This window comes from Bombyx mandarina, chromosome 07, assembly GCF_030267445.1.
Source record: "Bombyx mandarina strain Sakado chromosome 07, ASM3026744v2".
Lineage (NCBI taxonomy): Eukaryota > Metazoa > Arthropoda > Insecta > Lepidoptera > Bombycidae > Bombyx > Bombyx mandarina.
Genome location: NC_143214.1, coordinates 606,268 through 632,401, shown reverse-complemented (window position 1 = coordinate 632,401; position 26,134 = coordinate 606,268). Strand labels below are relative to the sequence as shown.

The 26,134-nt window shown below is 38.0% G+C and overlaps 1 protein-coding gene across 1 annotated transcript in view; it reads left to right on the top strand.

Moving 5' to 3' along the window:
- Nucleotides 1-19,715, top strand: part of LOC114250745 (uncharacterized) — an 82,128-nt gene extending 62,413 nt beyond the window's left edge. The window contains exon 4 of the mRNA XM_028184736.2: nucleotides 14,339-19,715. Coding sequence (XP_028040537.2) covers nucleotides 14,339-14,743 — 405 coding nt within the window. The 3' untranslated portion in view covers nucleotides 14,744-19,715. The remainder of the gene's footprint in view (nucleotides 1-14,338) is intronic.
- Nucleotides 19,716-26,134: the final 6,419 nt, after the last annotated feature.

Genomic DNA, 26,134 nt, shown 5'->3' with positions numbered 1-26,134 from the left:
ATTAAGTCTTTTATTGTTTATTTATTCTGAAGTACTCGATATCATTATATGTATATCGAAAAAATAATGTAATTGATCAATTTGATCTCGGTATCTTCCGCACACTTTCCGTCGGCTGACAATATCAACGCGTGCGGTCGGCCGTCTGCGCGCGCCGCCTTATTTAGAGACCTTAGGAAGTCACGTAAGTGCGCACTCCGGTTTATCTGGCCATCTAGTTTATTAGAAAGCTTATGCGAGACACGTAAGCTCTGTTTAATTAGGCGTAATTAGCCAATTAACACCTGAAGCTTTTTCATACGATTTCTCTTTTACTAGACTTTTAAATTCAGTTTTAAAATAGCACCTACTGCAAATTAAAACTTAGCTTTGTATTCGTGAAAAAACTTGATGTAGAATTTAATGCAGTTAATTAAATTCAATCGCGATGTTACCATGTCGCACCTGTTAAATTTGAATGTATCAAATTTTACACAACCACGTTTAGACTTACTGGCAGGCAGGGACGTCTTAAACTAGGCTGGGGTCCTTGGGCACACAAGAATTTGAGGCCCTTTTGGAAATTAAAAAAGCGAATTATACTAACATTTTTTTACTGAGTATGACCATTTATTATAGGTAATCAAATACAGTATGATATAATAATATTAGTTATATTAGAATACTGCTGGGTTTTTGGTTACGATTACGATAATGGTTTCTTTCGGGATTTCTGTTGAGCAAAATATTCCATTCTATCTTTAAAGTCAATTTTTTTAAGGATACCTATCACTTTCTATGCCCATAATTGACAAATTACTCAGCCGTTCTTGTAACATTGTTGTTCGCAATTAATTTTTTATTCTCTTAAGCTGCGAAAATGACCACTCTCGACTACAATTGGTAACCAAATTGTCGGTCCTTCGGGGCCCCCTGAGAATGGGGGCCCTGGGCATGGGCCCCGTGTGCCCTTATAGTAAAGACGGTATTGCTGGCAGGTATGCCTCATGTGTCGTTCGCTAGTGGCACGAGTAGGTACCACCATTAACCATTCCCATTACTGCCTAGCTGCAGAAGTTCCAGGGTGATGTTTGGGATAATCGTAGCAAAATACCAATAAAGGAGACTCGGAGCAAATGTCTCAAGGTGAATGTCGTTTATACATATATAAAAACGGCAAGGGTTGTTTGATTTATGAATATGTAGGTAATATCCAAATATCTAATAAATGAAAGTGTATTATCTCCTTTCTAAAATTAAGAATTAGCACTTAGGTATACTTAGCTGGTCTATCCACATATTTGGTCTTAGACCGTTGACAGACTTTTTTTTTGCTGTCGTATAGGCAGACCAGCACATGGTCCACCTGATGGTGAGTGGTTACCGTCGCTCATGGACGTCAGCAATGCCAGGAGTAGAGCCAAGCCACTACCTACCGTTTAATACTCTCCACAAGCCTCATTTGAAGAAGAACATGTCATAGCGCTCGGGAAACACCGTGGAGGGGAGCTCATTCCAAAGCCGCATGGTACGTGGCAAAAAGATCTCTGGAAACGCACTGGATGAACACAGTGGCTCCAGGTAGAATGGATGAAACCTACTCCGGTGGCGGGTGGTGCGATGATAAAAATGAGATGATGGTATCTTAAGCAATTCCTCAGAGCACTTCCCATGGAACATACGATACAAAACACAGAGGGAATCGAAGGCCTTCCGCAGATCCAGAGGTTCCAAACGATATGCAAATAAACAGTTGGAAAATAATGTCAATGATATTTTCTTGTAAAAAATATATAAATATCTTAGGTAGGTTTGAAACATTTAAAAAAATCCGTTCGAGAAATTTGAAAGTGATGTCAAATTAAGCAATGGATAGGACGCAATGAGGCCCACGTCTACACTCCAAGCCCGTAACAAGAAACTGGAAATATACAACATGTGGAAATGAATGTTATTTATCAACACGACCTCAACAGACGCGTCAATAACTTTCACCGTTTTACAAATGGCGGATGAACGAAAATCGAAACATTTTTCATTCGAAATACAAACTCCGCCCCTTGATTCGTTGCCAAAATGCGCGTTGATACCGCGCTGACCAACCACAGAGCCGGATTTCTAACGGCCGACTCGTTTCCCGCCAATCGGAGGCGAGCTGCCCACGCGCACACTAGCAATTCAATGAGCTACCTAATTGCTGTTTTGTTTGGCAAATGGTTGATTATGTTTAATGATCCTTTTAATGTCATGATTGATGTCCGTTGTGTTATGCGATACAGTGGGAAGCTGTTCATAAAATGTCACATTAAAACACGAGCGAGTCGGCGCCATTGATGTGCGACATAAAATGGATGCTACAGTGCAATCTATTGAAGGATACACCATAAAACATAATAAATAGAAACAGTTTCACCAGTGGAAATGTTTCGGCTTCCGGATGTCGGTTTTATTGTCGGATTTTTATAAGGGAAGCAGGCATATTTTATTCTCTCTCTCATTCTCTATACCGAGAATGAGTGATTGCTTAACATTTGATTAGATTTTGTATTGATTTCTTGGGCAAAAGTGTACCATCTCATAGGAAGTGGGCATCGGCAATGTCAGGAGTGACAATACCGCAGCCCATTGCGTAATACTATTATAATTATCTATCGTTTGAACATTCTTGTCATCGCTCGGGAAAACTCGAGGATGGAAGCTGATATTCATTTGTTTATTACAAATGTATATTTTCTCTTTGGCGGGTTTCAGTTTTTTTTGAAACGATGTTTTTCTTTTATCGGGTCTGTCTGCGGGGTTTGAACACTGGCATAATTCGATACAAGTGCACTGGGCGTCTTATTCTTTAGGCCACGGCAACTTAATTACTGCATCAAATTATAGTAGTCGTCGTGGCTTAAAGGATAAGACGTCCGGTGCATTCATATCTGATGATGCAACGGTGTTCAAATCCTGCAGGCGGGTACTAATTTTTCTAATGAAATACGTACGTAACAAATGTTCACGATTGACTTCCACGGTGAAGGAATAACATCGTGTAATAACAATCAAACCCGCAAAATTATAATTTGCGTAATTACTGTTGGTTGGACCTCTTGTGAGTACGCACGGTAGGTAGGTACCAGCACCCCGCCTATTTCTGCCGTGAAGCAGCAATGCGTTTTGGTTTGAAGGGTGGAGTAGCCGTTGTAACTATACTGAGACCTTAGAACTTATATCTTAAGGTGGGTGGCGCATTTACGTTGTAGATGTCTATGAGCTCCAGTAACCATTTAACACCAGGTGGGCTGTGAGCTCGTTCACACATCTAAACAATAAAAAAATTATTAGCTCAAAATCAGCAGGTTTCTATTATAAGTAATGAGTATAGTAGTTTCACCCTTCTTCTCAGAGACTCGATTAGGTGCAAAGCTTAAAACTAAATCTACTCAGAAATAAATAAACTATGGTATTTTTTTATTTAAATAACACAGGCTTGAGTATCTTACAAAAAAAAATCAGCGAATGAAGTATTCTTTGTGAATACGGTATTTTTTTGTACTTTCAGCAAATAACACAACAACGTTCAAATACCTATTCACCAACAGCATCGCAGCCTAATTACAAACGGTATAAGAACATTAAAATGACTAAATATAAACGGTATTTAACCACTCCGGCGATTGTAAACCTGCCACTTAGCCCCGTCACACTATTATGCGAAGTATTATTTAATAGAAGTTTAAATGTATCATTGGTTTGGTGCCAAGGCGAGGCGGGCGTGTGCCAAAAACTGCGCGTTGCAGATACCGGCATATTGTTGAGTGTCATCGATCTATTGAATATGGAAGCGACAATGTTGGAGAAAATATTAAGCGATTAGCTAAGGAAACGTTGCTTGTTCTATTTTTCTGTCAGTTTTATCTACTAAATTGTTCATTTGTTCCATAGTTTCTTTGTCTCTGTGTTCGATGAAGTGTTGGCAATTGATGTTAATAGAAATTCGATTACAAACTTTAAATATTTGACAAGCACAAGACGCAACAACAGAAAATGTTAGTTTTTAAATATTATACTTTAGTTACGATTGAAAATAAACTAAAAATCGTTAAACAATTTCTCTTTCTTTAATAAGCGCCGTTCGTAATTACTAATTAAACTCGTCCAATACTTCATCAAATTGAAAATGACCAAAGAACACATGCCTGAAAAGAACTAAGTACCGGAATTTAAAAAACCATGTATGTTTTTAAATTAGACAGATCAAATTAGACATTTACTTGTGGTAGGACGTCTTGTGAGTCCGCACGGATAGGTACCACCACCATGCCTATTACTGCCGTGAAGCAGTAATGCGTTTCGGTTATATAGGCAGGGTGGCCCATCGAAGCTATAAAAAAAAAAATAGACAACGTTCGTACAACTAAATGATGTTAATAAGTACCCACCCAACCTCCGCAGATATCACGACTTGGGCTTCGGCTGTGGCTTTAATAATTGCTTTGAACCAATCGAACTGTGACCACGTGTCAAAGTGTACACATAATACCTGAAAAGTCGAATATATTTGAAAATAATTTCTGTTGCAGGCAGTAGATATTTCTATTCGTTCTAACTCCGTGTTACAATTTAGAATCGCAGTCACAGGCTGTCGTGAGGTAGACTCCCGGGAGCTTTGATCTTGCACTCCTTTAGGATACGAGCTATGCGATTCTTACTTATAACTGCTACGTGTGTTTGTAATTTTCGACACATAGTGTTCAATAAAGAGAATATATTGAAATAGTGAAGTAAGCACGATCGAGGCGGCCTCTCTCTCTCTCCCTCTCTCTCTCTATCTCGCTCTCGCTCAGCCAGCTGGTATTTTACAGGATTTTGAGACAGACGTGAGTGATAACTGCAATAAATTTACTGTTATTATACGGTACAAATAGGCGGGGTGGTGGTAACTACCCGGGCGGACTCACAAAAGGTCCTACGACCAGTAATTAAGCAAATTATAATTTTGCAGGTTTAATTTATATTACAGGACGTTACGAATACGATCGTTCTCTCTCTATCGTACCTACTACAAGTAAGTATTTTAGTTAAAAGTTTTCTATGGAACAGTCAAATATTCTATTACAGCTATTTTTATTATTGTAGATTGCACGATAATTCCGCCCTTTCAGACGTTATAACGCTAGACAATTTTGAGACAAATATGTAGAGCGTCAATGAACCAGTGCGGCTCTATAGACAACAATAATGAATATTCTATAAAGGTCAAGCATTTTGTCTCTGTCGTTCGCTGAGATGCGAAAGGGACGGATGTAGTTGATTAGTTCGACGAGCTGGGGTATCTTCAATGAATAATTGTTAGATTAACGGAGCTTAGTCATCGGCCTCGATCGCCGCCGACTTGGATAACTTTAGTGACGTACTTAGTATCTTATCGATTCTGTTATTTTATCCTTGTTTATATGTAAATCAATCATAAGTAGACTCGCATAGGAGATATTTTGAAGAGGAGGTGGAGGTATTATTTATGACAATAAACACTCGAACATTTTCTTCTGATAATATAATTTGGACATAGTCCTGAATCGAATTTCGTGATATGTGTGTTAATTTCAGTAAACATGAAAATTGAAAAATACATCGATGAATTATGTCGCCAATCTAACAATTAATATTAAATCTATACCTAATCGAACTAAAAATATCGGTATATAAAAATATATATCGATATAAATACGAATTAGTATTACCCCATCTCTACATTGTCGGTCTCTATTAGGTTCATGTCGAGATCTCTCCCGCGAACAAAGCGGTGTAGCTTATATTGATTGTACACAGACTGTACGTTTGTATTCCAAAGCTTCAGAAATGAACGTTATATTAGGTATCTCTGTGATTATTAGATAAAATTGTGTTTTTGTTTGTAATCTCAAACATTAAGTTTAACCGCCACAAATTAAACCATTAGTATTTTTTAGCATTTCATAAACATTTACTGGTGGTAGGACCTCTTGAGAGTCGGCGCGGGTAGGCACCACCACCCTGCCTATTTCTACCGTGAAGCAGTAATGCGTTTCGGTTTGAATGGTGGGGCAGCCGTTGTAACTATACTTGAGACCTTAGAACTTATATCTCAAGGTGAGTGGCGCATTTACGTTGTAGATGTCTATGGGCTCCAGTAACCACTTAACACCAGGTGGGCTGTGAGCTCGTCCACCCATATAAGCAATAAACTATGAAGGAATACCTAATAAAAAAGTGTGTTAATATGTAATGGATATGACAACCCTATTTATTGCTAGTATGAAGCGTCTCTAACCGAACCAAATAGACAATACCATTGAGTCTTCAAGCTCAGGTAGAAAGGTATAAAGTTAAGAGACGCTTGCAGAAGAAGCCGAATGATTACTAAAAATGACATCAATACTATTATAATTAGCCAATTCAACAAAGCAATAACCTGTTAATAGAATATACACTTTCACCTTTTCACATGTAAAGGTCACATAGTAAAGGACAAAAGAGTTATCTCCTTACAGCGGCGCCCGGGGGTGGGACCGAAAATAAACAGCACAAATAAATTGAAGACCGGAATTATCTTCGGTCAAGTATGTTGCTGAATAATATCTTTAATTTTGGCACATCGGAGCAACTAGTCGATCTGAATCACTTTAATGTATATTGCTAAGACTTATTATGACAATTAATATACAACAAAACAATAAATGTACATTAATTACAATTAGATTAATTACCTTCATCCATAATGCCACGTATTATCTGGCTCAGGAATTTGTTTTCTCTATACACAGTAAATCTCTGGAATTCGTTGCCATCAGCGGTCTTCCCCAACAACTGCGACATTGGGTTATTCAAGAAAAGAGCATATTCTTACCTGAAGGGTAGGCAACGCACTGGCGTCGCTGGTGACCGTGGGCGGCGGTGAATCACTTACCATCAGGTGACCCGTCTTGCTCGTTTGCCTCTTAGATGTTATAAAAAAAAAAAAACACTGTGGGTGATATGACGTGTCTTTCAAACGAGGCTTGAGACTGTTCTGTGCGCAACAGTAACCAATCACCATCAGGTGAGCTGCATGGTCTGCTTTCAAAGACAATCTAAATATCAAATCCCACATAAATTTCACAAACACAAAAAATCCTTTAAAGATGTTCAACTATGAAAAACGAATTAATCTAGAATGCTTAAAGTTAATCGAACTCAGTTGAATCTCAAAGGTCGATATCGAGTTGCGGTAACGATCTAGATGGAAATCGATTTACGATCGGTATGAACTATCGTTTAGTCGATTGTGCAATTAGCCTTTGACATGTCACATGTAACACGAATGCGTTGCGTCTCGTTTTGCTTACAGGGACGGATTCGATACAAATCTAACAATAAACACAATATTAACAATATTGTAGTTTAAGCAGTCCTTAACGTGTTGTTTTACTTAATACAGCTTATTATTTGATTCAATCAAAATTGGTTCTTGGCCGCGGAAACATCTCGTTTTGTTTTCCATTGACCGGTGTCAATTCAGATGTTTTCAATAGCAGTACTGCCTTAGTTACACTCATTACGAATACGGATGGGAAAATTTACTATTATTGAGGAATTAAATATAAAGTACCTACAATTTTAGCCAGGAAATATAGACTAACCCACCTTGTGACTTGACTTTGACTAGGAGATTTATTTGAAAAAAAAAGGAGACCTTTTATAAATGGTTTCTTGAATAATGACTTTCTTCATGACAGCTGTGCACTTCTACTGCTACTATTCTACAATAGTTATATTCAACTCATGGAATATAAAAGGTTTTCATACCTAAAACAATTTAAGGGATATAAATCAGATTACTTTGTTTTATAAAAAAAAGTCTTACATAATATAGCCTCAAACCTTGATACGTAATACCTTACTAAGGAAAAAAAAGGAAGTTTTACATCAGCATGCACAACACAAGTTCCGTTACACGCTATAAGTACCCTTTGATCTAATTTTTTTTATTGCTTAGATGGGTGGACGAGCTCACAGCCCACCTGGTGTTAAGTTGTTACTGGAGCCTATAGCCATCCACATCGTAAATGCGCCACCCACCTTGAGATATAAGTTCTAAGGTCTCAAGTATAGTTGCAACGGCTGCCCCACCTTTTAAACCGAAATGCATTACTGCTTCACGGTAGAAATAGGCAGGCTGGTGGTACCCACGCGGACTCACAAGAGGTCCTACCACCAGTAATTACGCAAATTAGAATTTTGCGAGTTTGATTTTCATTACACGACGTGATTCCTTCACCGTGGAAGTCAATCGTGAACATTTGTTGAGTACGTATTTCATTAGAAAAAATGGTACCCGCCTGAGATTCTAACACCGGTGCATCGCTCCGGACGAATGCACCGGACATCTTATCTGTTAGGCCACGACGACTTCTGAAAGTCTTACCCTTACCCCTAAAAGTATTACCCCAAACGCGATAAAATATTTTTTATATTAAAAATCAAATTTCATTTGACCCACATGACGGATATCCAAGTGCGTGCCTGTCGACAACAGCCGTCTCGTTCGCGCGTTACTAATGCGCAATCAATAATAATTACGTTCATGTTTGCTTGCGGATTGCATTGTGATGTTTAAGCTACTCTCTGGTACAAGCAACATATACTTATAATTTATAATTATCATATATTTTGTTTATCTTGTACCTAGATGAGGTTACAGCCCGCCTGATGTTAAATGCGTCGTAGATCGGTCAAAATTTATAAGTGCTAAATTTATAAGCTGACTCGGCAGACTTCCTAGTGCCTTAATCGATAAGGGGACAGATCAAAGGAAAAAACAAAATTGTTATTTTTATTTAATTCCGAGCATTTTCATATTTATCTAACTTTTAAACCTTCTCTGGACTTCCAGAAATATAAATATAAAATAGACAGGATAGTGCGAGCTCATAACCACCACTAAACTGTTTTACAGATATCGCAACTTTAGAATTAAAGTGATTTAAACCAAAATTCTTGTTTTGTGGTAAACGCTAAAAATGTAATTGATGAATTGTAATTTTTTTATTTTTTTATTTTAATAGTTTAAGCCTTAACGAAAATACCTTAAAGTTTAAAGTATGCGTTTTGCAAAGCACTGCTCTTGTTAGGTTCAGTGTTAGGAACTCCGCCAGGTTTGAGCCCCGCGAGCTCACCTCGTCCGGTAACGCTGATATAGCCTCTCAAGGCTACCAGCACAGGTAGGAAAAAAAATGCGATTTATTTAAAAATTAGTGTTGCGTTGTGGTAAATGAGCGTGGACTGTATTTATTGTTTTGAGATCTTTATTTGTCCCTATATAACAAAGACTTAATATAAAATAAATATAAAATTGATGCGTCGCTTTTGGCGGCCGGATTTGAATGAGAAAAAGTGTCATGGCGGATGTCGCTAGCTGACATTTGGACGTTCAGAAACTGAACAGCGACGGAAAGTGTAGTTTTGCCTTTTCTAGACGAAAATTAAAATTAATTTTTAGTTTTAAAAATTTAATTTTATAACCCAATAGAATGCATGTTCATAAGTGGTTCGAAATATACAACTCATTTCTTTAAATGTGTTAGTGAAGCCACTTCAATTCTAAAGCTGCGATACATATTTAGTCTTTGATAATTCCAACCTTAGAGATGATTACAAACACAAGTGCGCCGAGTCAAATGTGACATGTTAGTCGGATTAATTTGCGAGGCAATTACACGGAAGCCCCGGGAAGCATTGTGGCCATGATGCACGACCGGCCGGCTAATGAAGGCATGTTATCATATGCAAATGGACATATGTGTTGCGTGCGTGTACATCTCAATGTACGACAAACTATTACTAGTGGTAATAGTACGCGCGTGTGAGATGACACATCTTCATCATATTTTATTTTTATTTTACTGGTGGTAGGACCTCTTGTGAGTCCGCACGGATAGGTACCACCACCCTGCCTATTTCTGCCGTGAAGCAGTAATGCGTTTCGGTTTGAAGGGTGGGGCAGACGTTGTAACTATTCCTCCTTGCGTCGTATTCCTAATTGCTGAGGGTCGTGACCACCCTTTTGTATGACCTTCGCACGCACGATCTTTCTCCATCTATTCTTGTCTCTGGCGGTGTGGATGGCGTTGTGAAACGTGGAATTAAGAGCGGTGCGGATCTGGTCGGATCAACGTATTGGGCTGCGCCCCCGAGGTTTTTTCCCATCTACCTTACCAGTCACGATGAGCCTCTCGAGATTGCTACCATCCTTCCGTGCAATGTGACTAAAGCATTCAAGGACTCTGCGAAGACACTCGGATGACAGCTGCGAGGAGTTTTGAGTTCTTGCAAAATTGATACGTTTGTCCGAAATGCTGTCCACGGAATACGCAGCATCTTTCTCCAGCACCACATCTCAAAGGCGTCAATGCGTAACCATACTGTACACGTTGTAACCATACTGAGATCTTCGAAGTTATATCTCAAGGTGAGTGGCGCATTTACGTTGCAGATGTCTATGGGCTCCGGTAACCACTTAACTTAACAGGTGGGCTGTGACGTGGGCTGTGAGCTCGCTCGATTTTAGCAATAAAAAAAATTACAGCAAAACTATTTTAATTTATTTGTAAATACATAAGTATATTCTATAGGTACTAAGACCCGTCTGAAAACGGCCATATTCATGATAAAAACCAGGAAAACCCGTCCGGCGGGCTTGTCTAAATCGCCTCACTTTTTAAAATGCTCACACTTCTTCTCAGTAGTCGCATCAGAGGTACGTGGGAGCATTCAAAGATGTTCACGTTTTAAAAGTTAGCATTATATTTTATGTTGAACGATTTTAACTGGGCAACTGCAGGGTATATTTTGGAATGGATTCAAAATAATAATAATTAAATTACAGAAACCTAAAACTTGTCAAGATATTCTGGATACTAAATACCAAACAGACAGTAACGGATTATAGAGCGCAAGCTTTGTCTTTGAAACAAATGTGCTTAATATTCTAAAAGCTGCCTAAAACCAAATTGTTTGTTTGCTTAAACACTATTTTATCTTCGTTTTACCCATCACGGTTTTAACGATTTGCTATAAAGATAATGCATCAGATGCGTACGAAACACATTGATACACGTTTACCGATAATCACTTCATAACCATAAAACTATAATTATTACATTGGTAGCTCATTCATATGATGTGGGCACCTATCGCCTCTACAATAATATGGAAGTTATTCTACACTGCTAACAGGCTATCCGGCTATCCGTGTGAGTTTTAAATACTTCAAATTGTTCTATCATTATCAGATTTACGAAGTATGTGTCTTTGTAACGGTAATGCATTATTATTTTTATTTATTTATTGCCCTTGTAGGCAGACGTGCATACGGCCCTCCTGATGATGAGTAGTTACCGTCGCCCATGGACTTCGGCAATGCCAGAGGCAGAGCCAAGACGCTGCTTACAAATGGCATCTACGGTATAAATTGCCTAATATGGTACCGTCATTCTGATCTAACGCTGGGAATAGAAGGTGCCTAACATCTTAAAACTCACAAGGTGAACACTCATGCCCAGCTCGAGGCGTAATCTGAACATTATTGTTGTCCAATCTGTAGTAAATTAGTTAGTTTTACCTTTGACGATACGCTGGCAATAATACTCTGGCGTGTTCTTCTAGATCGACAATGCAGAGCCGTGTCCCCTAGCCTGATGACGCTGACACGGTCAGTGACATGGTCTCTTTAGACCATCAGCTTAAATAGAAAAAAAAGGGCCGTGTTTTTTTTATTGCTTAGAAGGGTGGACGAGCTCCCAGCCCACCTCGTGGTTACTGGAGCCCATAGACGTCTACAACGTAAATACCGCCACTCACCTTGAGATATGAGTTCTAAGGTCTCAGTATAGTTACAACGGCTGCCCCACCCTTCAAACCGAAACGCATTACTGCTTCACGGCAGAAATAGGCGCGGTGTTGGTACCTTCACGTGCGGGCTCACGAGAGGTCCTACCACTAGTGAAGTTTGGTGTCCTGTGTGTAATTATTGCATTAGTTAGCACAAATATCGATAACTTTACAAACAGATCATTAGATACCGCTCACATTAGAGAGCAACAGATGAAATTTGCAGGTGAAATGCACCGGGACTCCGAGACCCCTCAGAGTGCCCTCGATCCCGCCCCGTGTAGATGATAGGTATGTTTGTGTGTGTATGACAAGTTTGTGTATTGGTTAACAAACAGTTAATTGCCGATCGATCTGCCGCGACCGCGAGGGGCCACAGCGCTGGGACCGCGGCGATATTGTTCTGTCGATTGTTTACCGGCTTTGTTTCAGTTAAATCCAGTTAGGGACCCGCTTTTAGCGTTCTGCTAATGAGAAAGCCCTAATTCAGATTCGTAACAGTTAAAGTTTTCCAAATGCCTTGGAAAGTCGTCGTGGCCTAAAAGATAAGACGTCCGGTGCATTCGTGTTAAAGCGATGCACCGATGTTCGAATCCCGCAGGCGGGTACCAATTTTTCTAATGAAATACGTACTTAACGAATGTTCACGATTGACTTCCATTGTGAAGGAATAACATCGTGTAATAAAAGTGAAACCCGCAAAATTATAATTTGCGTAGTTACTGGTGGTAGGAGCTCTTGTGAGTCCGCACGGGTAGATACCGCCGCCCTGCTTGTTTCTGCCGTGAAGCAGTAATGCGTTTCGGTTTGAAGGGTGGGGTAGCCGTTGTAACTATACTGAGACCTTAGATCTTATATCTCAAGGTGGGTGGCGCAGTTACGTTGTAGATGTCTATGGGCTCCAGTAACCACTTAACACCAGGTGGGCTGAGAGCTCATCCACCCATTTAAGCAATAAAAAAATAAATGTAAATTCTGGAAAGGCAGTAATTATTTTAGTGTTAGAGAACGAAAATGACTCTTATCCGGTTCACAATGATTAACGGAAACCCGAATAAGAGCTTGGGGTTCGTGCGTTAGCTAAGGCTCTTCATACATGAGACTAAGCTACCATCCAGTACTTACATTGGTTTTGTATTGTGTGGATATTTTTGAATTTGAATTTGAATTTGAGTTAAAACCTAAAGCAGTCAGAACTTAATGAAACTGTATGGACTCTGTCACAGAGAAGTTTGTATTCTGTATTTTTTCTGGATGTTCCCAAATTTATGCAATTTTACAAATATCATAATATGATAAAATAACCCACCATTATCGATATAGAAAATAAGCATTGAATATCACTTCTGATAAAAAAATCTCATCATCTCATTTCGATTCGTATTATTTTTCAAATTTTATTATAATAAAACATCTGAAGACAATATAAGACAACTTAAAAGTCATAAAATATTTAAAAGAAACTTAGAGAAACAAATTTAAATTTGCGGTCGAAAAAATTTGTTTTTCATTCATTTTCGATTTAACAGTGGACGCGTTATCAGTAAATCTAAAGTTGTAATGTACCTATGATACAAATGTATTTTATATGTGTCAGTGATTATAAACGTACTATTTTGAAACGGTTTCATATATTTCAATAATAAAATCTTGCTTCCTGAAAAAAATCATCAGTCAGAATGAGAAGTGCTCTGTAGGATATAGTGACATAATATCGAGGGATAAAAGATTATTTGGATCAAGCGACATTTTTGCTAAATTACAAAAGAGCCATTTAAAGACTTAACATTTGGAAAAACTATGAAAACAAAAACACTTCTTCAGCTATTTTCACGGAGTAAACTTAAGTGAAGTTCAATTAAAAATATGGAACTGTTAATGCAACTTCAAATAAAAAGCATCTTTAATTACAAAGATAAATGTAGTTTATTAAGTGAAATATCGCTTAAACAAAATGGCCTTTCACCTCTCGATATGACTATATCTATTGACTAGCGACCCGCCCTCGCTTCGCTTCGGAAATTGTAATTTATTATTGATTCCTCCACTATTTAATGGATGTTATTATACATATAAACCTTCCTCTTCAATCACTCTATCTATTAAAAAAAACCGCATCAAAATCTGTTGCGTGGTTTTAAAGATTTAAGCATACATAGGGACAGAGAAAGCGACTTTGTTTTATACTATGTAGTGATTATTTCAACTGAGAATTTTGAGATTCCTTTCCGCCGTAGACCAGGATCAAAATACCAATTTCATCTCGATACACATAAAATGATTCAGTAAAAAACGCTTTTAAGTATCTGACTGATCGACTAACAAAAAAGTAACCCTATGCTCTCATTATCCTTTTAAGGATCGATACACTAAAAATATAACAGCACTCATAAACACGACTATCCGAATTTTAAACTTATCACAAAAAAAAATAACATTCACACCCGTTCTTCTCTGATTCCAGGTCAAGATCTGGTTCCAGAACAGAAGAACGAAATGGAAGAAGAAAGACAACGTAACGAACGCCGAAGTCGCCGAAATAAAACAGCAGAACAAACCAGACGAGAGAAAGACGGACGAGAAAGACGCCGCCGCCGTCGACATGTCCAAAAAGACTTGCGCGAAACTCACCGAGAAACTCAAGAGCATCAAAACAGTGGAAGTGAGGCCGAGGAAAGCGGAAAAGGGTGTGCTATTAGAAACATTATGTGATAACGATATTGAGAGTAGAATAACGATAACTAAAATAACGAATAAATTATCGAGCACTGACCTCTCGGGTGGAGGGGGCGTCTCCGTGAAGAGCTTTAGTCCCGACGAGGTCAGTGAGATGAGCTTCGACAGCATCAGTCGAGACGTCGAGATGTAGTCGTGACTCGGGATGTCCGGTGTGCTTGGAGCGAGCTTTTAAACGTTCTCTTTTTTTTCCTGCCTATTCTGATAGCCTTGAGAGGCTATTTCAGCTTCACCCTAACATGTAGGTGAGCTCACGGAGCTCAAACCGGAGTGTTGCTAACACTGGCCCTAGCAAGAGCCGTGCTTCGCAGAATCTACCACCGGATCGGAATCGCGACCCACTGAGAAGATCCGGCGAGAAACTCAGTGGTCTATGACGTTCTCGATAGCGTTAAAGCTAACTCATATTTGTATGGAGTCGGAAAGTTTGCCTACGTTTGCCGCTAGGGGCGCTGTTCTAACTCCATACAATTTTTTTTAAAACTTGCACTAAGCACACTGCAGTTATTTAACAACCATTGTGTTAAATTGGAATACTCGCGTTAGATGTGGCAAGTGGAACGTAATTCAAACAAACGAGGCATTTTAGCAAAAAAATAAATAATTAGATTTACCAAAGGTTTTGATGCAAGGTTGACTAACTCATATTTAATTTTATTATTAATCGTAATGTTACGCACATTAGGAACGAGAGAATACTTTACAGTATTTCGTAAACAAACAAAAATATGTTTTTTTTAAGCGTTCCAACCGATTATTAAAATTAGTTCAGTTAAAATCATATTTTTCTAAGTAATCCTTTAAAAAACATACGACCTGATTGAATACGCCACTTTAAGTTAATGTCTGTAATCATAATACTGCTGCTTAAATTAGTCGGCCTGTTTAAAGATAAAAGTATTTTATTTCAATAAAATTAACATTTTGCGAATGTAACTGATACAATAGTTTTGTCTCTTTCTTTTATATGCGATTAGAACGAAACGGTGCGTGAATCGAATTAACGAGTTTTAAGTTAATATTAAATTAACAGCGCCATCTTTCGAACAGTAACAAGACTACAATACGTATGTCTTTTCCTTTCTTCAACCACACTAGTACCTGGTGCAGCGACAATGTAACTTTAAATTGGACATGATATTGGCTCGATCTGATCTGATTTCTACAGATTTTTGACATATTTACCAAATTTCCGTAAGTTTTCTTTAAAATTTAATTTAGCGCCATCTAGTATTGTTTTGTGTAACTAAGTATTGTGATTTTTAATTATTATAAATGCAGCCAATCTCGGTACAACACCCGGCAAACTTCTAGAACATTAGTTGACGTAATCGGGGAAAATTTGCGCATGGTACACTTACATGCAAAAATAGTATTCACTCTGTGTCATAATGTTATTAAGGTTTTAAAAACAACATAATATGTATTTATTTATATATTTATTACAACAAAAAATACAGGTTAATAATTGTAATAATTTAATCTTGGGGTAAAATATTCCATCTATTAGATCAAAACTAGGATTGGTGCCAGGTCTTGGTTCAGCTGGAGCGGAGCCGGTATTTTTTGTATCTTTGATTCTTTGATATCCTTTGATTTCTTTGATTCCTGGGCCGAAGCGGTCCCCCCACCACCCCTCCCGCCCGTCAGCTCGCCCCACAGATGTTTGTGTACTTTAGTGTTGCTTTTCGAGTTCCAATGACAAGGCGCTCGAAGGTTAATATTAGGCCTGGAATATACATGCTACTAGAAAAGCATGCTTGTTTGCTGCTAGGTAGCATGCGTATGCCAGGCTTTAGGGTCGCGTGCGTCTGCCTCTTGTGAGCGGGCCTATGTGCTTAGTGCGAGTTTTTTAACGTTCTCGATAGCGTAAAAGTTAGCCCATATTTGTATGGAGTTGGATCGTTTGCCTACGTTTGCCGCTAGGGGCGCTGTTCCAACTGTATACAAATATGAGCTAACTTTTACGCTATCGAAAACGTTAAAAACTCGCACTAACCACACTATATAGTGTAGTCGATTGAAATCGTGTGCAATATTCGTTAACGTCTACAGTAGACGCGCGAGTTCATGTCCATCCTGAGGAATGCGGTAGTGCTGTGACCTAGTTAATTATGGTAATGTCGATAATAACTACCGATTTAGTCAACAGCTGTCAATTCGGTTTAATGTAGCATAAGGTAATTTTGCAAATTATGAAAGAAAATAAATGTGATAAGTAATTACTTATTTATTTCTAATAGAGATTTTATTTATTTAATTTCAATTCAATCACTTATCAGATGAAAAGACAACCGGCAGATCAAAATCAGAATCAGTATATTTTTTCAATTGGTTTTTTTCTACCTGAACTTGTTGGAAGCGGAGTAGTCATGGTTTACTCACAATGAAATAACACAATAGCGTTAGCGTAAATTTTCGATATCGATAAGCGCGCGTCACAACCGTCAAGGACAACACTCGACGTCAGACGAATGCGGGGAGGCGGGCGAAGGTGGGGGGGACAGCGCGTCTCCTCTGGCCCCGATGGACATGAACTCGCGCGCATACTATACTTATATTTAAGAGCTTACTTTAATCGCTTCGTAATTCTCATCGAATAACGTTCATTTAGGCAATAGACTTGCTGACCGACTCGCTGGCTTATATCATTACCGTCCCACCTTCGACGGGCGTTTTGCTAACACTTAATTTCCACGAAAAACATTACACGTAAAAACATTAATAGTAAGCAGTTGTCACAAATGTTGACTTTAGTTTTTGCTGCTGCAGATGATGTCCGGAGATATTTTAGACATTGACCGTGGGCACATTAGCAGTATCATAAGGTACATATCGTCTTTTCGCATTAAAAGTGTACAATTTCCAAAAAATATTCGAAATTGAATTAATATGCGAAATCATTTGGTATCAGCATTTTGGTGTTTTTCTCATAAATACTGTCCAAAGAGCGTAGTTACTTTACCTTTTTTTACTTTACTTATGTTTTGATTCCTCCTCGAATCGTGTTCCTCATGTCTGAGGGTCGTGACCACCATCACCCATGAGCTTCAATCTTAAGATGTTTAACGTTTTGACGTTAACGTTTAATGTTTTGATTACTAGTAACAAAATAAATAAATAATTTTGTCTTACTTTAAAAGACCTAAATGTAATTAGTAAAAAATAAATGTTGCAAATATGATTAATATTAAAAATATTACATGTTAAACCTTTAAAACACTCTCCTGTAAAATTAGTAAGTTTTGAGATTACACAGTTTTAATGCGAGAAGACTATAATATGTCCATTCTCAATGTTCGTCAGCTCACGTATTCACTTACCGTGATATGAAATTCAATAGGATAGCTCTTAGTGGTTTGGTGACCCATTACCATCAGGCGGGCCGTTGTCAGTGGCTGACACGCTCCCGTCTCAAGCACGGAATCTGATTTACTAACAATTAAAAGTACAAACATTTCAAATTAAATATACAAACAATAATTCAATATTATACTCACTATAGTTTTACTGAGATGTAGAATTAGAATTTACTTAGATGGATATATTTTTTTCTGACTATGTACTTTAATCTGAAAAGTATACGAATTGAAATAAATGAATTTTTTAATTAGTTAGTGTGTAAATAAGTACATACATAGGTACCTTACAAACTTTGTATTAAACATATCATTTTTGTTGGTTTGCGATTACGAATAAGTTCCTTATACGTATAAAAACGACATGATCCAAAAAAGCCTTTAAAAATTTTTAATTAAAAGAAAATTTTAAGAAGAATAGGTACTAACATAATATGTTATACGTGATAGATTGTTGCGGGCGTTAATTCTTTCTCCCACAAATATTTTATAATTTATAGTATAAAGGGGTTCCCAAACTTATTTTGTCTACTGCCCACTTTGGGAATAAATAATTTTTTAGCGCCCCTTTTTTTAACCTACTTAAAACCACTATAGTGAGAGCTCAGCCGGTGTCTAAGAGTCCTCCTAGATGAAATTACAAATAGCCTACCAAGCCTCTACACAACACCCCCATTTTTTTTTATGGGTCTCTTACTGCCCCCCTTTAGTATCGCAGCGCCCACAAGGACGCGTTATCGCCCACTTTGGGAAAGGCTAATTTATACGGTTACAAATTTTAAATTTTCGTTGATTATTACCAAAGTTTCTAGTGGTCGTGTCAACTAAAACGTCATTATCCGAGTTATATCAAACGAGCGCTCCCCGGTCTCACCGTCCGTCCAGTGGCTGACTTACCCTCAGGCGGAGTATGCTCCAGCCTTGGGCGGCAGATTAAGGGGCGACCGATTTGAAGCAATTTTATTTATTTCATGTCCCGTGTCGTAGTAATTTGATTGTTGACTACGGTATGGACTGGTAGGTCTTCCTCTGGGTCAGTCCTCGACGTCTCCAGTACCACACTACACCATTGCCATTTGTGGCGGCGCGCGTGTCTCTAGATTAGGGTTGCCACCTTCTTTTTTACAGGTAAAGTACATTGGTTATTATTTATTGTATAAAGAAATTTTTTATTATAATTCAACAGATTAAACAAAAAAAATTGACAATTAATGACAGTGACATTTTTGATATTTGAGGTTAAGTTGCGTTCAGAATTTTTTGTTATAAAAACGAGTGCTTAGGTAATGTGGCGTTGGCGAGTGGCGAAAATATAAACATATGACTAAACTTTTCAAAATCCCAAAGAAACCAACTGATTCCAAATAAAATACTTTCGTGTACTTTATTCTTCACATAAATTATAATATTTTATTGTAAAGTACGGGTGGCAACCCTACTCTAGATCGAGATATTTGAAAAAAATTGTTAACAAAAGTTTGTAATCATAAATCTTTTAACTCAAGTAAAGTTTAAGTGTCTGCATAATAATAACATTGTGATGTTTGCTAAGAGGTTATTTCGAGTTATCATTTCTTCAATAAACATAGGCACGTTGATATAAGATTATTGTAAATTGGAGCCAAATTTTGTAATTAAATTAGTTTTAGACGATTTCGGCGAGTGATGTCTAGAGTAAGTAGATTGTAATAATTATATTATAAAGATAGTGAATTTGAACGACAAATAAATAGTTTTTCATTGTGATTGATTTTTTATTATACAATAAAAAACCGTGTGTCGGCGTATCCCTTTTCTTACACCGTTTGTCGGCTTTTCTTTTGATAACAGAGCTAAAGTTGTTTTTTTATTCGTCATGGCCTATACTCTAAACTACTCTAAAGGATAAGACGTCCGGTGCAGTCCCATGTAGCGATGCACCGATGTTCGAATTTTTCCAATGAAATACGTATCGAACTCCGCGTTGCAGGAATAACGTCTAATAAAAATCAAACGCGCAAAATCATAACTTGCGTCATTACTCGCGGTAGGAAGTCTTGAGTCCGCATTTTTATATTTTCCTGCCTATTCTAGTAACCTCTAGCGGTTATTCTAGATTCACCGAACTATTAGGTGAGCTCACGGGGCTCAAACCGGGAGTGTTGCTAACACTGGCCCTAGCAAGAGCAGTGCTTCGCAGAATCCACCACTGGATCGGAAACGCGACCTACTGAGAAGATCCGGCGAGAAACTCAGTGGGCTGTGTCTATGGGTTAATAATTTACTCGTCAAGCCCTTCGTCGCAAGCAACGGGTTCGGCGAGAACGGTGGTCGGTGCTTGAGGTACCTAAAAGCACCGTTAATTGACCGGGAGGATTCGTAATGACGTGTTTAGAGCGACTCGGTACTGTTTACCATTCGGTAATGTCCGCACGGGCACCGTTAAGCAACCCGCGGAGGCTGATGCCCGCAGCTAGGTACTAGTTTTTTAAATAAATAAATAGCGTCGTGAGATAAACATCGAAAGTTTTATCGCCTCTAGATGGCGTATGATACTAACGTTGAGATAACATCAATTGTCAAACAGTTCGTGATTTACAAAACATAATATAAATTAATCAGGGAAGATTTTAAAATTAGTTGAATATTAACTACTTATACCGATAGGTAGTATTCTCTTAAACAAGCTTTCACAACTAAATTAATTCCAATGCGATATTATGATCTAAGCGCCATCTGTTGATTTTATTTCAAACTATTTGATGGAGCTTAAACATTACAAAACTCACTTTATTTCAATTGGGTAGGCGAATAAATTAAAGGTGGCGCTGTCCTCCAGAATAAGTCAATTGAACTAAAACCAATGAAATCAAATAAAGAAAACATGGTATGGAAGAAAATTGAATGCGCTCTTTATTTCTTTCTTTATTTTCATTATATTAAACTTTTTTTCTGCCAAACTAGCCTTAGCACCTCAGAATACGTATAGTTCGTTGTTATACCGATAGATGGCAATAGCAAGCCTTTAATATTTCTTAACCAATCATTTGACTCGGAACTAAGCAAATTCTATTCTATTCTATCAGCCCATGGACGTCCACTGCTGGACATAGGCCTCCCCCAAGCCTCGCCACAAAGACCGGTCCTGCGCTGCCTGCATCCAGCGCAAATAAATAACTGTAATTACGATATAATAATATAACAGAAACTATTTACTCCTGCAGATCGTGTGTTGCTTGAAAGTATCATCAACAATATGTTTCTTAGAACTGACTACTCACATTTATTAGTGTCGAACCACGAACCTATAATAATTAACTGTATATTAATTTATTTGAAATTGTCCTTGAAAGTTTTATGACAGTTTCGAATATTGAAGCTTTGCTTAATTGTAATTTAAGAATAATTTATTGAATACGTTGAGTAATTGAAATCTGTCAGTAGATAGTTTAAGATTAAATTTACAAAACATTGGTTGTTTTTTTATATACAATGTTATCAAGTTTTTTTTTTGAAGGAAGGATTCGTGGTGTTGCGGAGGCCTTTTCAGTTTCTTCAGGACAGGAGCGAACACGGGCACCGACAGGAATGCTATCAAGTACCTAGTAGACGTCTCTATGGAGCAAAAACAGAGCAGCATCATTGTCAGGTTCAATACCATCTTCGAAATAATTCGAATAACATTGACGGGTATCTATAAATTTTTATATTTACGTCGATGAACTAATTAAGTTCAAGGCTAACCTAGCGTCAAGTGGTTGTCGGATTTCTGAGGCATCACAACGCGAATCCTGCGCCATAGCTAAGACAATATTTATGTGGCGGGTAGTGTGTTCACGAATGCTCACGGTCCACAGCTGCTTAGCATTACATTTGACTTCAATAATCAAACGACTAGCTCGTCTACAACTTCAGACATTAAAAAATCGAGAATTATTTAAACGTATACTTAGAATACGAAAATAAAATGATAGCCTGTAATCAAAGGCGATTTGAATAAATATTTTATTTTCGTCGAATGGAAGCTTAAAGCTCGCATTAAATAGAAATATTGTTAGATAGAGACGTCTTCTACTGCACGTCGGGCGCAGCGCGGGAGCGAGCGGGACGGGTATAGACTGACACGTCAATTTGTCCCATCAAGTTTTAAGGAAAAACAAACACGTTAAGGAGCTTACTCACTGTGCTTATAAAAATAATTTTAATAGGTAATTGTATATTAAATGTTTGATGTACGTTTTTGATCACGATTCTTAAGATTCTTGAACTACAGTTCGAAGTCACTCGTGTCCTGGCACCAGTCGGTGGTTTGGTTGCGAGTCCGGAGTCAGAAGTAACCGAACCCTCACTGTGATGGCCACTCGGACCTCTGAAACATAGACATCACGCGATGGAACCATACCTCTGGTTTAAGGGTAGCACAACTTGTATCTTTTTTTTTACCACCGGATCGGAAACGCGACCTACTAAGAAGAACTGGCGAGAAACTCAGTGGGCTGTGTCTATGGGTTAATTTACTCGCCGAGCCCTTCGTCGCGAGCGACGGGTTCGACGAGAACGACGACCGGCTTGTATCTATTGAGCCTTCACACTTATGTGTGAAAACGGATAGAAACAATTCGTTTCCTACAGTTTCGCTTCGCATTATCGCTTACATCAGACGGGCCTTGACTATTTATTTATTTACTAGCTGACCCGGCAGACTTCGTAGTTCCTCAATCGATAAATAAAATACCTAAACTTTTGTATAAAATAAACTAAAACAAACAAAAGGAATCAATCCGTCCAACGGGGGACACATCAAAGGAAAAACAAAATTGTTATTTTTATTTAATTCCGAGCATTTTCATATTTATCTACCTTTTAAACCCTCTCTGGACTACCAAAAATAATTCAATACCAAAATTAGCCAAATCGGTCCAGCTGTTCTCGAGTTTTAGCGAGACTAACGAACAGCAATTCATTTTTATATATACAGATTTATTACACTTCATGTAAAATTTACACTGGCGGCCTTAATGCCTAAGGCATTCTCTACCAGTCAACCAAAGGTAGTGCAGAGTAAATAGTGGTAGGTGCAAATTTATATTAAATTACATATATTTACACAAATAATATATATACATGTGGGGTTTTATATTGAGAGTGGGTCAGTGAAACGGTTGATCACTTCGCACAATCTTGATTTTTTATTTAGTCTTAATCGTCTTAATCTATGTAACAATTTTTTTTTTTATGATTGAAAGATTACTGTTTGTCCGGAGGTCTTTCCAGTTTCACCAGGACAGGTGGGTGCTCGCCGAAGCGGGGGGGCACGGCTAGTATATTAATAAATTCACTTAACAAATAACTTCATCTTAATAAATTCAATTTGGCAGTGAGCAGGTCCCCTAGAAGTCCGTGAGTTCCTACTCAGCGAGAGTGATCGCTTGTGATTAGAGCAAGACGCGAGATTAGCCCTAATTTTAAATTGTTGATTACTTCGAACCCCCGACCCCCCCACTGCCCCCCAACCCACCGTCTTCGCGCATCTTCGCCAGAATGACAGCTTGTTAAATTTTTAAAAATCTATCTTTATCGTGTAGCGTTGGCAAAAACACAATAATATATAATAAGATACAGAGATTTTATAAAGAATCCATGAGTCTTTAGTGAAACATCACAAGCTAACACAGATCAGACGATCTCGTTTTATCGCTTATAGCTATCTCTTCCCGAATATTTTGATATCTTCCGTGCTATAATAATCAACCGTAAAAACTAAGCATGTAAATTATTTACTGAAAAATAAAATAAGTGTTTCAGACACAATAGTTTTGCTGTACATGGCTTATGTACTATATCTTGTAACAATTGCAAAACAAAATGCTTGTTGTAATTAAAATTACTTTTATGATTTAATTTCGCGTTTTTAATTCTCATTATATTATTACTGATGTTTTGAATATTTTATAGTTTTCCAGTTTCTTGAGGTCTGGCTGGTCTTGAGCTATGTATGACTAAAATTTTCACACTAACGTGACAAGAGGATCTTAAGTGTTAGATAAGCGCTGAAGAAAATACCAAGAGTTTGTTCGTTCGCTGTTAACGCAATATGCGCATATTAACTGGCCAATAACTCCATTGCCAACTAAATTATTTACTACATAATAATTAGACTATTATTGAACACAATGTTTAACAGTTCAGTTTTGTCTGTAAATCAATTTATTACTGTCACTAATTAGAAACCAACAAGTGAAGAGATACGTAGTACACATTTACATTGTTTTTAACTTTGTCTCAATCTATACTAATATATAAATCTAAAGTGGTTGTTACGGATGTTCCGTTATAACTACTGAACCATGCATCTGATTGACCTTAAAATTGGTATCCATGTAGAAAATACATGTACTTAATGGATAGGCTAATATTTATAAGAGTTTTGGACTCCTTACACCAGTTGCGGGGGCGTTAATGATGAGAATCTTTGTGGGGGTGAGAAATAATAATGTTAATTTTAAATGCCCAGCGAAGCGGACGGCTACAGCTAGTTTTTTTCTAAACTAAAAGCAATAGGACCTACCTTATAACTTTTGATTGAAATAGCTGTGTTTTTCTGACCGTACCTCAATTATAATCGTTAATGTAATGCGATGACATTAAACAGATATCCAGCTCGTTTCCAAACCGGATAACAGGTTTTATTCAATTCGTATTTCGTACAGAAATTTGTGATCATTTCACAGTCTCCCGCTTTCTCTCATCACTCCTCAAGTTTGGTTGTCGTGGGATGGACACGCAGAAAAAAAGAAAAAAAAAGGGATGGACACGCAGCGTGTAATAGTCAGATGCGGATGATAAACTACATACCCGATCCTGCAGATCGAATGGTAAACAGTCGAAGTCGCCCAAAATATGCGCTTGCAGCTTTTAGGTATCACAAGCACCGGTCATCGTTCTCGTCGAACCCGTCGCTTGCGACGAAGGGCTCGACGAGTAAATTAACCCTCAGACACAGCCCACTGAGTTTCTCGCCGGACCTTCTCAGTGGGTCGCGTTTCTGATCCGGTGGTAGATTCTGCGAAGCACGGCTCTTGCTAGGGTTCGTGTTAGCAACGTCGTCAGGTTTGAGCCCCGTGAGCTCACCTACTAGTTAAGGTTCCGCTGATATAGCCTCTCAAGGCTATCAGCTTAGATAGGAAAAAAAAGCATCCCTGTGCTTAGTGCGAGTTTTTTAACTTTCTCGATTGCGTAAAAGTTAACTCGTATTTGTATGGAGCTCGAACAGTCTTCCTACGTTTGCGACGAGCATACGGCCCAACTGATGGTGAGTGGTTACCGTCGCCCATGGACTTCAGCAATGCCAGGGGCAGAGCCAAGCCGCTGCCTACCGCTTAATACTCTGCAAAAGCCTCGTTTGAAAAAGGACATGTCATAACGCTCGGGAAACACCGTGGAGGGAAGCTCATGCCATAGCCCGATGGTAACGTGGCAAAAAAGATCTCTGGAAACGCACTGTGGACAAAACATCATACAAATTTGAGTTAACTTTTACCCAATCGAGAAGTTAAAAACTCGCACTTAGAACACCGATGGGTCTGGTCCCCGTTTGCCTTCGAAAACAGTAAAAACTACATTAATTACTTGTATGTGTGTATAAATAAATAGATAAATAACTCACCTATTTCCTGCGTCTTTCCCTAATTCACGTCTTTCCTCATACAATTCCTTAACTAATATTGAAAATAATATAAGCTTCAATGATAAAGTACACACATAAAATGGTACTTAAAAAACTAAACTGTTTACTCATTTTGTATATTTCTGCCATTTTAATCAGTCGTCCTAATTAATTAGTTTAAATTAAAACTAAAGGCAAATATCAGTAATGTCTGTTGTTTCCTTGTTGTTTGTGTTCTTGATAAATAATTGTTGGTTCTTGTTAACAAGGGTAGTGATGTCGACCTCCACAGTCTAATGTAAAGCAGCGGGGAAGGTCCGTTATGGGAGAGTGGGTCTACGTGGTCTCTCATTGTGATTGTACACATAAAAGTTATATAATACTAATTGAGAATACCATCAATGCAATCGAAGTTAGTTGATCAGAGTATTAAGGATAACTCCAAAGATTATTAACCAATTAATATTTTTTAATTCAATTAATATTCAAACGGGACCACACGAGGAGCATTAATTTTGTA